This window comes from Malaclemys terrapin, chromosome 23 (genome assembly GCF_027887155.1).
Source record: "Malaclemys terrapin pileata isolate rMalTer1 chromosome 23, rMalTer1.hap1, whole genome shotgun sequence".
Lineage (NCBI taxonomy): Eukaryota > Metazoa > Chordata > Testudines > Emydidae > Malaclemys > Malaclemys terrapin.
Window position 1 is genome coordinate 1,963,799 of NC_071527.1, and position 13,161 is coordinate 1,976,959.

Genomic DNA, 13,161 nt, shown 5'->3' on the forward strand with positions numbered 1-13,161 from the left:
CCAGAAGTTCCCCGGGGCGGGTTCAGGCAGCAGCTCCCCCGGCCCTGCCCCGGGGGTCCGTGTTTCTTTAAGGGGCTGCCGGGGCCGCCCCCTCCCCCGGGCCGGGCGCGGAGCGGAGCAGGGCCCCCCTCGCGCGGCTCGCTCCCCTCCGGTGACAGCCTTTCGCCAGAGGCTCTTTTGTTGCGTCCCCAGCCAATCAAGGCTTTTGACGACACAGTTCAGTTGGGATATAAAACCCCGAGTCTTTCTTGCCTCCCCCCCCGGCCAGCATCACTAGTTACCGGCTCCCACCCAGCCGGCCCCGGAGAACCTCTGCCCCCAGCACAGCCCCCCCCGCAGCCGCCCGAGCCCCAAGTCCAGAGGCGGGGGGAGGCAGGAGGGGAACCGGCGTCCAGCCATGTCGGTGCGCAGGTCCCCGCTCTTCCTGTGCGCCCTGGCGCTGGCCGTGGCGCTGGCCCCGGGGGAGGTGGTGGAGAAAGGGGCCGGCGGCGGGCAGCCCCCCCCGGGGCCCGAGGCGGAGGAGCCGGGCTGCCCCGTCTGCCTGTGGCGGAAGCACAGCAAGGAGATGAGGCTGGAGAGCATCAAGTCGCAAATCCTGAGCAAGCTGCGGCTCAAGGAGGCGCCCAACATCACCCGGGAGGTGGTGAACCAGCTGCTGCCCAAGGCGCCCCCGCTGCAGCAGATCCTGGACTTGCACGATTTCCAGGGGGACGCCTTCCCGCAGGACGAGTACCTGGAGGAGGACGAGTACCACGCCACCACCGAGACTGTCATCAGCATGGCCCAGCAGAGTAGGTGGCTTCTTTGTTAAGCGGGGAGCGAGAGGCGAACTTCCTGGGGGACCCCCCGGCTCGCCGCCCCAGGGAGCCGGCTACTTTGCGCCCTTTCCGCGCTGCGGCCAGAGCGCGTTTCAGGGGGTCCTTGCGCGGGGGCGGCGCCGCAGGCTCCCCTGGACTCGGCGGGGAGCAGCTCCCCTGGGGGGGGTCTTGGCTCCCCTGGTGCCGGGCTGACTCCCGCACCCCGCGGGCAGGGACCAGAGGCCGCTCGGGGCGTCCCGCGGGGCATTGTCTGCGGCCGGGCTCCGCGAACGCGGCTGCCGCTGGGGCGAGCTGCGAAAGTTTGGTCCGGTTCCGCCATTGGCCCGAAGTGAGCCAGGCCCCGGGAGCGCTGCCCCCCGCAATTCGGCAGGGGCTCCCCTCTGCCCAGCCTGGGGGGCGGCCCGTCGTGCAGAGCGGTTCTCGCTGCCTGCCAAGCCGGCTCGGGGGTGGGGGCTCAGGGCACAGCCCAGTTTTGGCTCCTGGGGGGGGAGGGGTTGCTCCAGTTGGCCAAGGGAGAAAGTTAGTTTGAAAGCATCCCCCGACAGAGTTGGGCGCCTGGCAGGAGCTGGGGCTCTCCTTCTGACGGGGGCAGGAGCCCAGAGCGGGCCGCTGGAGCCAGGCTCTGAAGGTGGCACTTCGGGTCTCCACATCTGAAGGACTCGGCCCCCAGGCAAGGCCGCTCCAGGGGCCTCTCCGAGCTAGGCTGGCACGCCGGGCTCGCCAGTCCTGGGAGGGGCAGGGAGATGCACACCTGGGGCTCCTGGGGCAGGTGGTGCTGCCACAGAGCGCCCTCGATGGGGGACTTCTGGCTGATTGGATGGGGCAGCCCCAAAGCAAGTGACCTGGACAGATCCCGACCCTCGCTTGCGAGGCACTGATCCACATCTGCTGGGCTAGCAGGGTGCTGGGCTCACTGGCCCCGCCAGTAAGATGCTGCCCGATCAGGAGCAAGGTTCTGCTGTGGCAGTGAGGGCATCACTGCTGGCAGGACACGCAGGATCCGGCTCGGGGCAGGGTCGTCTAGGGTGATCATAGGGGGCTGCAAGCCGGGACTCGCAGGCTCTAATCCTGGTTCTGTCACTGACTTATGGTGTGAGCTTGTGTGAGTCACATCGCCGTCCCACGCCTCCGTTTCCCCAGCGGCGGTTCAGGAGTGAGGGGCACCGGCCAGGCTGGGTGAATGTGGGGAATACCATCCGCTCTTGACTAAACCGCCGCGTTTATTGCAGTGGAATAGTTGAGTCCAGCTGCGGTGAAAGGAGCAGGGCTGAGAGCCACGGAGGCCAAAGGCCTCTGTCCTATGAGCAGGTGGAGGTTGGCGAGCCGCTGGGTGATGCCCATATGCCCGAGCGAGTCCCGGCCTGGGGCTCTGTCTCCTTGGCCTCCGTGCTCAGCTGGGCTGGTGGGTTTTGCAGAGCTGACCCGGGGCCCAGCGCAGGCGAGTCACGCGGAGGTCAGTGGAGAGCAGCCGCTTTGCGAGATCCCACTGCTCTTGGCACCAGCTGGGCCCTTTGCTGCAGCCTCCGCAGAGACGGGGTGTGAACAGGCCACAGGGCAGGGGCAAGGATGGGCTGGCTGGGTTGGCCTCCAGCCTGTCAGCGTCACCCTGCCCCTCCCCAGCAGCAGAGACCCACGGCCTGATCCCAGGGGCTGGGCTGCCTCCAGGCTAGGCAATAAATGGAACCTCCTTCCCTGAGGGGGCTGGCAGATGGGCTGCGAGTGTTGCCCCACCAAGCTGCGGCCAAATGCCGACCCTGCCGGCCAGCCTGGGCCTGGGCAGTGAGCAGAGGGGAGAGAACAGGGCAGGTGGGTGCAGAGAGAGAGGCAAGGACATGGAGCAGGTGGAGGGGTTTGCTCTGATGACACAAACGCCGGATCACAGCTCTCAGAAAACAACCTGCCCCAGGAAGCAAAGGGGGCTGGAGGATCTAGGCATGCTGAGAGGTTGGGGGAAGCAGGGGTGGTAGGATCTGTGGGGCTGCAGGGTTAGTGACCGTGGGAGATCAGCCTTGAAAGGTCCGTGTGTCCAAACGCAGACCTCCCGGGTCTCCGCTCTTGAGGGAATGTCACAGAGCACCAAGTGCTTGGGGGCCCAGGGACTGGTGTTCTGGCTTTGCCCACAGTGATCCTCTTGCTAGGTCTGGTAGGCGGTGGTTGCTCATCGTTCGGTCGGCCACATGCCCTCTTCTCCACGCTGCAGCTGTCCCTGAGCCCAGTGAGTACCGGGGGGTGGGGGTCACCCACAGTGCAGTCTGTGGGGAGAGGGGTCTGAATAACGCGGCATAGCGGGGATACGGGCCACTCTTTTCCAGGTGAGACTTACCACCCAGCTCCTGGCCACCTGCGGTCTCTAAACTTCCCCTGGCGTGTTGCCTCTGAGACTGAGAGTGCCAACGCAAAATCCCAGGTCAGGAAATTCCATTCTCCCTCCAGCCGAGCGTATTCTGGGGTCTCCTCTACTCACTCAGACCCACTGAGACTTCACCTCCTGTGCCTGGGCGTACGAGGCAACCCGTTTCCCCCTGGCTGGCTCGGTGACTGATGTCTGACTCCATGCGGGCAGTCTCCTTTCCGATCTCACTGCAATAGGCTGTTCCGTGTCCTCCGCACCTTCTCTTCCCTCCAGGTGGGATCCAATCTAAGACGGACCTTGTGATTGTGCCACAGGGAAGCCGGATGACATGGCCAAACCACCGTCACCATCTCTGTCTTCTACGTTGGCTACACAATCTCTCCCAGCTCATTCTCACGATTCTTCTTAGACAACACTGGTGGAGTGCACCCAGCGTCCGGCTGTGCACTTGGACCCTCAGCCACCTTTTGGAGGTGTACAGTAGTGCTGGGAGAACAGGAGCATTGTATGATCTCATGTTAGCGTGTAGATGGATCTTCTTCCTCTTCCAGACGGTTGACAAGTGGGAGAATGATCCACAGGCGTTGCCGATTCTTGCCTTCGCCGTAGTGAGCTGCTGTTAGCAGATATTGTACTTCCAAGATAGACAAATTTCAGAAGAAGTGGGCTGTAGTCCACGAAAGCTTATGCTCTAATAAATTTGTTAGTCTCTAAGGTGCCACAAGTACTCCTGTTCTTCAAGATAGACAAAGTCATCAACTCTTCCGTACTCTTCTCCATCAATCACACATTGGCCAGCACGGACAGCGTTCTCTTGTTCCTTGGTCTCGGTCTTCCATGTACTGACACGGAGTCCCACTTTTGCTCAAAAAGAATCTTTTAATTCCATCCAAGCTGGTATCCAGGATGACTATGTCATCTGCAAAATCCAAGTCCCGCAGCTTATCTCCAGCCCAAATGATACCAGAGGTCTGGCCAGCAGCCATCCCCCTTCTTGTCACAGTCTGTGACCGCGCAGAAGAGACGCCCCCTTGCCTCAGAGCAGTAACAATCTTTAACCATTCTGTGTCTCCGCTCTGTCCTGATGCAGGCTCATCAAAGCTTTGATCAAATTAGCGATCTTTGCCGGGATTTCACAGCGTCTCCCGCTTGGTCTACACCAGTGCTTCTCAAAGTCGGGCCGCCACTTGTTCAGGGAAAGCCCCTGGCGGTTTGGGATGGTTTGTTTACCTGCCGCGTCCGCAGGTTCGGCCAATCGCAGCTCCCACTGGCCGCGGTTCACCGCTCCAGGCCAATGGGGGCTGTGGGAAGCGGCGCGGGCCGAGGGATGTGCTGGCAGTGGAGCGGTGAACCGCGGCCAGTGGGAGCCGCCATCGGCCGAACCTGCGGACGCGGCAGGTAAACAAACCGTCCCGGCCCGCCAGGGGCTTTCCCTGAACACGCGGCGGACCGGCTTTGAGAAGCACTGGTCTACGCTACAGCCTTACATCAGTGTAAGAACGTTACTCAGCCCTGGAAATCCACACCCCTGACTGAGGCAGTCCTGGGGCAGACAGCAGCTTCTCCCAGGACCTCTGGGCTGACGGGAGAAGTTCTCCTACACAGCGCTGTGTGTGTAGGCAAGCCCTGAGGATCTTCCACAGGGTTTATCTGTGTTTATCAAGGAAGTTAAAAACCATCTTCTGCTGAGATTCTAAGCCTCTCTCCGGGTCTCCTCAAGGGGGAAATCTACTCTGAACACAACCGACCAGAACAAAATCCAGCCTGTTCTCCACCACCAGCAGTTTTCATCCTATTAAAAATGACCTTCTCCAGGTCCAGACAGGAGGCTCCCCCCTCTCCAGCTGTCACAAATAAGCTGGTCCCCCATGGCACATCGTCTCCAGATCTCCTTATCCCAAACTGTCCTGCACACCCTGCCCATAGCATTCCCTGCCACCTCCTCTGCAGCTCTTTACCGTTCACCGTCCATCCCACATAGCCTGGTGCTTTACCACCCTTCAATTGGTTTATGGCCTTAGTTACTTCCTCAAAGGTGATTGCTTCTAGGGACATAGGTAAGTTTCTAGTTCTTCCCATCTCTGGGTGTGTGATAGCGGTTCTGGCTGGCTGAGCACAACGCAGCGGACTCTCTGTCCTTCCTCTGGGGTTAACACTGTACCCTCTCGGGCCTTCCCAATGCCACAAACGTTCGAGACCTGTGATGTTTAGGTACTAGAAAAGGGCTTTAGAATCCCTTCTCTCATGCACCTCCCCAGCGTCTCTCCCTTGATTTTCCATCCATTCTCTCGGGCTGATCTTTTCACTTCCTTCTCTTTGTCTGCAGGTTCTTGTTGCAGAAGAGCTCTTGTACTGCTGTCGTGCTCTTGTTGAATTATCTCTCTTCATTCTTTCCTCTCTCCAGCAAGCCTCCGTGGGTCTGGATGGAGCCGTTCATGTTTCCGAGATCTCCCCTCCACTGTAACCCTGGCTGCTTAAAAACGGCCATTGTTCTCCCTCCACCAGTCTCTCTAACTCTTCAAATCAATGGCTAAGCGGCAGATGGAGACACGCCTTCACTGCTAGATCTACTAACTTCCTAGTACCGTAGAGATGTGTCACCTTCATTAGTGCTAGGTAGATTGTCCCAGTAACAAGATGGTGGACACTTCCAACATCAGCTCTTGTATGCACCCTGCAAACCAACAATGACCCCTGGCACTGATCTCTTGTGCTGGGTTGCTGTGGGCTGTTAAACTGTGAGTGAGTCCCACCCCAGAGGGGGCTACATTGCAGACAGGGACTATCTCGGCAGTGTGTATTGTCATGGCAAACAGGTGAAACTCATACAGAACTGCCCTGAATTCCCTGACATGGGGGTCTCCTCCTGCAATAAACCATGGCAAATACATTCCGCTTTATCCCACTCCGCATGACAGCAGGTGCAACAGACACTGACTCCTTGGGAGCCAAACCCGCCAAACTGAACGGAAGCTACCGCTGGGGCTTTCCGGATCACTGCCGTGTCCTGGCTTAGTTCTGTAATACGAGGGACGTCTCTCAATTAATTGTCTAATGATCATAGCTCGCAATCTCCAGACAGCCCCTCCATCTGTCCATCCATCAATCTATCCATCCACCCAGATATACACCCAGCTACCTACCAGCTACCACAACTTCCTCTCTCTCCATCCATCCCCATACAACCCCTTTCTCTCCCTCTCTCTCTCACCCCCCCAATGTATTCCCATTCTAATCGAGTCTTTGCTCCCTTCGAGCACCCCCAGACACAGCATTGCTCCCAGACGTAGTGTCTCTGCATCCTGCTTTCTCCTGGCCTGGGACCTTGGGTACCTGGGAGGCCTCTTGTACCTCCCTGGATGTGATCAGCTGGGACACTTCCCAGCAGTCCTGGGAACAGGGGACCGTTGGCTGTGCCTGGAACTCTCAGCCTCTGGGCCAGTCCTTTCCCGGGGGCCACGTGGGGAGAGTTCTCATTCCGCTGGGCTGGGTGGGGTCCCAAACCCCTTTGCAAGTCTGGCTCCTCAGGAGTGCATTGTTGAGGTGCTTGGCGTCAGCTGAGGGAGCAAATGCCACAGAGCAGAGGCAATAAGTCCCGTCCCATCCCTGCCTGGGCCCCGACGAGCCTGGGTCACATTGCAGAGAGAACTGGGGCTCTGGGTAGGAACCTCTCCAGCTCAGATCCAGCCCTGGGGTGGGGGTGAGGTAAACCCAGGCAAACCAGAAGCAAAGTAACCAACCACACCAGGCACCAGGGGTACTGAGTCTCCCACCTCTCCAGCAGGATGTGTGCAGGGGAATGGCGGAAAAGTGCAGCCGGTCTGCCCGGACTGGGCCTGATCCTGGGGCTGGGGCGGCGTCCCCTGGGGGCACAGCAGGGACTTTGCAGGCATGCCTCCAGCGGCTGCTCACAGCTCATTGCCTAGTGGTTAGAGAGAGGTGGAGGTGGGAGCCAGGAGGCCCAGGCTCTGCTCCCTGCTTTGCCAATGACTCACTGTGGGAACTTGGGCAAGTCACAGCCCACTCCGTGCCTCAGTTTCCCCAGCAATGGCAAGGGGGACAGTTCTTGTCATTATTCGTATCCCTGCAGTATCCTGTCACCCATCCGTGGCCCAGGTCCCACTGCGCTGGGCGCGGCACAGACAGCCGCTGCCCAAAGAAGTTTACACTCGAGGCATGATACTGACCTTGGCCCCAGCTGGGCTAATGAAGTAATAGTGAGTCTCCTATTCCCAGTGCTCCCTGGACTCTGCAAACTGCAGGGAGGTGGTCATTGGTGGGGCTCTAACCCACCAGGCCCCACTCCCGTCCCAGAGCCAGGGAGAGAACCCAGGAGTCCTGGGTCCCAGTCCCCCCTGCTCTAACCCACCAGCCCCCATTCCCCTCCCAGAGCCAAGGAGAGAACCAGGAGTCCTGGCTCCCAGCCCCCCTGCTCCAACCACTAGACCCCACTCCCCTCCCGGAGCCAGGGAGAGAACCCAGGAGTCCTGGCTCCCAGCCCCCCCCCTGCTCTAACCCACCAGGCCCCACTCCCTTCCCAGAGCCAGGGAGAGAACCCAGGAGTCCTGGCTCCCAGGCCCCCCCCTGCTCTAACCCACCAGGCCCCACTCCCCTCCCAGAGCCAGGGAGAGAACCCAGGAGTCCTGGCTCCCAGGCCCCCTGCTCTAACCACTAGGAAACACTGCCTGTCTTTACCTTCTCCCGGAGGGGGTGCTACTGGACTCTGGTGCCTTTTCCCGGGGCGGAGTTAGAGTCCGGGCCCTTGACTTGTTCCGTCCTGACCCAGCCCTGAGCCCAGCATGTCCAGGAGGCAATACACAGGTGCCCGTGGAACGCGTGCTGCCCCCTGCAGCCCTGGCACTGGGATGAGCCCACGGGCCGGCGCGGCGCATGGCGAAGTGCCCGGTTACCCAGCCTCAGGGCCAGCTTTGGTGCCGGAGTGTCGGCTGGCAGTGAGGTTGGGCAGGGCGTCTGGCCAGGGTGGAGGGGTGTGCAAAGGCTGAGCGGAAGGGGGGGTGAGGAATGGTAGGGCCAGGCGCTTCCCTCCAGCAGCTCATGGACAAATTTCCTTCTCGAGCATTAATAGACTTGAGTGGCTTTGAAATTTTATTACCCATAAAATTGAGAACACGCCGGGGGTTTTGCTCCTCACCCGTGTGAACGTTTGCTGCTCCCCACCCGTCCCCCCATTCCCTTCACTTGCCCCCCCCCCAAATAAATACCAGAGCCCATGTCCCACCCCACCTGACTGCTGAGGGGGGAGGGAACCTAACCGCCATCCACCCCCAAACCATCTCAGTGGGGCCGCAAGCCCCATTAGGAGGGGCTGTCAGAGGAGGGGAAGGCCTGGCTTGTGGGATCCTAGGGCAGGTGACCCCCCCAACTCCAACACCCCTCCTCCCATGCGCTGTCTTCCAGCGTTATTATTATGAATTTGGCTTGGCAATTGCGGGTGGGTTTTTATGGTTCCTGAACAGAAGGAAAGGAAGGTTTTATAGGCTGTAGGGCCCATAAACCTCTCAGGTTCTCCTCACCCTCCCCACCCCGCCCCTCAGCACAGCCCCCCCCTTTTTTTTTTAACTGCACAAGAAACTAGGGAAGGTTAATTGGGTCCTAAAACCATTTATTGGCTACCCGTGACCCTGCTGACCTTTGGGGTGGGGGGAGGGGAAGTTAATGAAGGGAGATTAAGGGGGGGCACAGTGTGAAACCCAACAAACCTCACTCACAAATCCCACCATTAGGGTGCCATGGAGCCCAGAGCAAATTAAAAAAGCTGGGGGCGGGGGCTGCAGGTCGGGAGTAAGGGGCACCGGCAGGGCTGGGGGGACCCAGGGCTGGGCTAGCAGGGGCTGCAGGTCGGGAGTGAGGGGCACCGTCAGGGCTGGGGGTGGGGAGCCCAGGGCTGGGATAGCAGGGGCTGCGGGTCGGGAGTGAGGGGCACTGGCAGAGCTGGGGGGACCCAGGGCTGGGCTAGCAGGGGGCTGTGGGTCGGGAGTGAGGGGCACTGGCAGAGCTGGGGGGGAGCTCAGGGCTGGGACAGCAGGGGCTGCGGGTCAGGAGTGAGGGGCACCGGCAGAGCTGTGGGGGGGGGGCAGGGCTGGGCTAGCAGGGGGCTGTGGGTCGGGAGTGAGGGGCACTGGCAGAGCTGGGGGGGAGCTCAGGGCTGGGACAGCAGGGGCTGCGGGTCGGGAGTGAGGGGTACCGGCAGAGCTGGGGGGACCCAGGGCTGGGCTAGCAGGGGCTGAGATTCGGGAGTGAGGGGCATTGGCAGAGCTGGGGAAGGGGGGAGCCCAGGGCTGGGCTAGCAGGGGCTGCGGGTTGGGAGTGAGGGGCACTGGCAGAGCTGGGGGGACCCAGGGCTGGGCTAGCAGGGGCTGCGATTTGGGAGTGAGGGGCATTGGCAGAGCTGGGGAAGGGGGGAGCCCAGGGCTGGGCTAGCAGGGGCTGCGGGTCGGGAGTGAGGGGCACTGGCAGAGCTGGGGAAGGGGGGAGCCCAGGGCTGGGCTAGCAGAGGCCACGGGTCGGCAGAGAAGGGCACCGGCAGAGAGGGAGGCAGAATCTCCTGGAAGAGCAGGATGGATGGACGGGGTGTGAGTCTCTGGGACGGGGGTCTACATGGCACCGGTGGCTGCTGCTAGACCAGAAAGATGAAGGGCATCAAGTGTATCAGCTGCTCCCCAGCCCTGCCAGGCCCCCTGCCCCCCAGGGACCCACCTCTTGGGATGAGGGGAGTTCTGGCCTGCTGGCACGCCGGGGTTGGCACCTCCAGGCCAGGTCTGGGCCCCTCCCAATCTAGTTCACACAGGCTGCCTGAAGCTGCAGCACCAGCTGCCAGCCCTAGCGACCAGGGCCAGCTGCCAGGGGCTCCGTGCCCGGCGAGCAGGCCCACGCCATCCCTCTGCTGAGGGGGTTGGCACCCGAGGATTCAGCCTCCCTGGCTGCTGGGCTGGAGCCAAGCGGGGCAGTGCCGGCCGTGAAGTGGGAGCCTGGCTCCTCGTCTGGGAGCTGGGGCTAGCGGCTGGGACGAGAGGCCAAAGGGTGAACACAGCTGCAGGGCTGGGACCCTCCAATAGGCAGGCTGGGGAGAGGCCAAAGGCCCCTGAGCCACCGGGGGCCACTGGGCCAGGATCTGCGGTGCCCGGGCCCAGGTGAGCCTCGAGCGAAGCACAGAGCCCCCTGCCCAGCTCCGTGCCAGCCCTGGGAACAAAGAGCCCCCCATCCGCGCACACTCCAGCAGCGCCTTAGCTGCAGCCAGCGTCCCGGGAACCTTTCTGCCCCTGGTTGCCAGGGCGATGGGAATAGCATCTTGGCACGGAGGGTGGCCAGCATGCCAAGAGCAGCGTTAGCGGGCAGCGGTGCCCTCCTCGGCAGCCAGCTGCACGTGGGGAGCAGGGGCGGGGGTCGCCCCGGAGGGAGATCCCTGCCCCACACCCAAGGGGGAGGCAACTCGGACACAAACCTGCCTCTGGAGGCCAGGACTCACGTCTGCCTCAGGCCACAAGTGACATGAGCTTCATGGTCTCACCAAGGGCTGCGGGTCGGGAGTGAGGGGCACCGGCAGAGCTGGGGAAGGGGGGAGCCCAGGGCTGGGCTAGCAGGGGCTGCGGGTCGGGAGTGGGGGGCACCGGCAGAGCTGGGGAAGGGGGGAGCCCAGGGCTGGGCTAGCAGGGGCTGCGGGTCGGGAGTGAGGGGCACCGGCAGAGCTGGGGGGAGCCCAGGGCTGGGCTAGCAGGGGCTGCGGGTCGGGAGTGAGGGGCACTGGCAGAGCTGGGGGGGGAGCTCAGGGCTGGGCTAGCAGGGGCTGTGGGTCAGGAGTGAGGGGCACCGGCAGAACTGAGGGGGGCAGGGCTGGGCTAGCAGGGGCTGCGGGTCGGGAGTGAGGGGCACCGGCAGAGCTGGGGGTGGGGACCCCAGGGCTGGGCTAGCAGGGGCTGCGGGTCGGGAGTGAGGGGCACCGGCAGAGCTGGGGGGAGCCCAGGGCTGGGTTAGCAGGGGCTGCGGGTCGGGTGTGAGGGGCACCGGCAGAGCTGGGGCCTGGCTCCCTCCTCTCCCAGATTGTCACCTCCCTGTCCCCCCGCCCTCCCTTTGCTGTGTCAGTCCCTGGTGCAGGCCGGGGGGGGCTGCCTACTGGCTGAGGGCCCCTGAGAACTGTGGGTCTGTGGGGCCTGGCCCAGCTCTGGGTCCCGGTGCCCCACAATGCTCACTGCAGGGGGTCCCATGGCTCAGAGGGTTGCAGAAGCTGGGTCCTGCCTTTCCCCTCCTGCTGCCCTGGGCCTGGCGTGGGGCAGCTGCTGAGAGCCACGCACCTGGCACCCCGGCCTGAGCCCAGCACGCAGCAGGGCCCTTCTGGGGTCGGGGGCAAGGGGGGACCCCCCATGTGCCGCAGATCTCCCTCCCCCATGGTGCTAGCCCCATTGTGGCCAGAAGGAGGCGCTGCGGAGCGTCACTGGCCATGGGACTGGAAGGCAAAGCCGTGCTGTGGCTTTAAGAGCTGCCGGGGAGGGCAAGGGGAAGGGGGCAGAGAGAGGAAAGTACTTTTATGGGCCGCTCCCAGGAGAGTGGATTTAATAGGGAGCTTGTGCTCAGCAAATTGCTGGGAGGGGTTTGTTAGCAAAGCACCGCAAGGCCCCCCGGCCCCTGTCACTTTGGTTTATGGGAGCCCCTTGTGGGCGCGGGGGGCTGGGCGGGTGACATTCCTGGCCCCCGGTTGGTGTCATGACCCCTATCTGTTAGTGGAGGCCTCGGTTCACAGCAAATGGCCCAGCGCTGCAGCTGGGTGCTATTAAACCTGACCGGTGCGTGTGCGGGGGGGGGCACCGGGCGAGGACGGGGGAGAAATTCCCCGCTCAATTCAACCCAGATGTTTCCCCAAAAGGGAGGGTCAGAGCCAGCAGCGCTTTCGGGGGATGGGTATGCAAAGGGTGTTGCGTGTGTACCAGGGAAAAAGTTGGGGGGCACCACCCCATCCCACCTAGCTCCCCTGATTCCCATCCCCCAACCAGCTCCCCCTATTTCCGCCCCACAGCCAGCTCCCGGCCCTGCTCCGACAGCGCCCACGGCACCTGGCCCTGCTCTGGCAGCGCCTGGCCCCACTCTGACAGCACCCACGGCACGGTGCTCCCGGCCCCACTCCCGCAGCACCCACGGTCCCGGCCCTTCTCTGACAGCGCCCACAGCTCCCGGCCCCACTCCCACAGCACCCACGCTCCCAGCCCATCTCCCACAGTACCCACGGCTCCCGGCCCCACTCCCACAGCACCCACAGCACCCAACCCTGCTCCGACAGCGCCCACGGCATCCAGCCCTGCTCTGACAGCGCCCACGGCACCCAGCCCTGTTCTGACAGCACCTGGCCCCACTCCCACAGCACCCACGGCACGGTGCTCCTGGCCCCACTCCCACAGCACCCACGGCTCCCGCCCCTGTTCCGACAGCGCCCATGGCATCCAGCCCTGTTCTGACAGCGCCTGGCCCCACTCCCGCAGCACCCACGGCTCCCGGCCCTGCTCCGACAGCACCCACGGCTCCCGGCCCTGCTCCGACAGCGCCCACGGCATCCAGCCCTGTTCTGACAGTGCCTGGCCCCACTCCGACAGCGCCCACAGCACGGGGCACCTGACCCCACTCTGAAAGCGTCCACAGCACCCAGCCCCGCTCCGACAGCACCAGGCCCCACTCTGACAGCACCCACGGCACGGTGCTCCTGGCCCCACTCCCACAGCGCCCACGACACAGGGCACCCAGCCCCACTCTGACAGCGTCCACAGCACCCAGCCCTGCTCCGACAGCCCCTGGCCCCACTCTGACAGCGCCCACAGCACGGGGCCCCCAGCCCCACTCCCACAGCACCCATGGCTCCTGGCCCCGCTCCAACAGTGCCCACAGCACAGGGCACCCGGCCCCACTCTGACAGCGTCCACAGCACCCAGCCCTGCTCCGACAGCCCCTGGCCCCACTCCGACAGTGCCCACGGCACGGGGCACCCGG

The 13,161-nt window shown here is 63.1% G+C and overlaps 1 protein-coding gene across 1 annotated transcript in view; it reads left to right on the forward strand.

Annotated features, from left to right (window-relative positions):
- The first annotated feature begins 397 nt into the window (after positions 1-397).
- Positions 398-13,161, forward strand: part of GDF11 (growth differentiation factor 11) — a 34,484-nt gene continuing 21,720 nt past the window's right edge. Inside the window, exon 1 of the mRNA XM_054013206.1 lies at positions 398-791. Coding sequence (XP_053869181.1) covers positions 398-791 — 394 coding nt within the window. The remainder of the gene's footprint in view (positions 792-13,161) is intronic.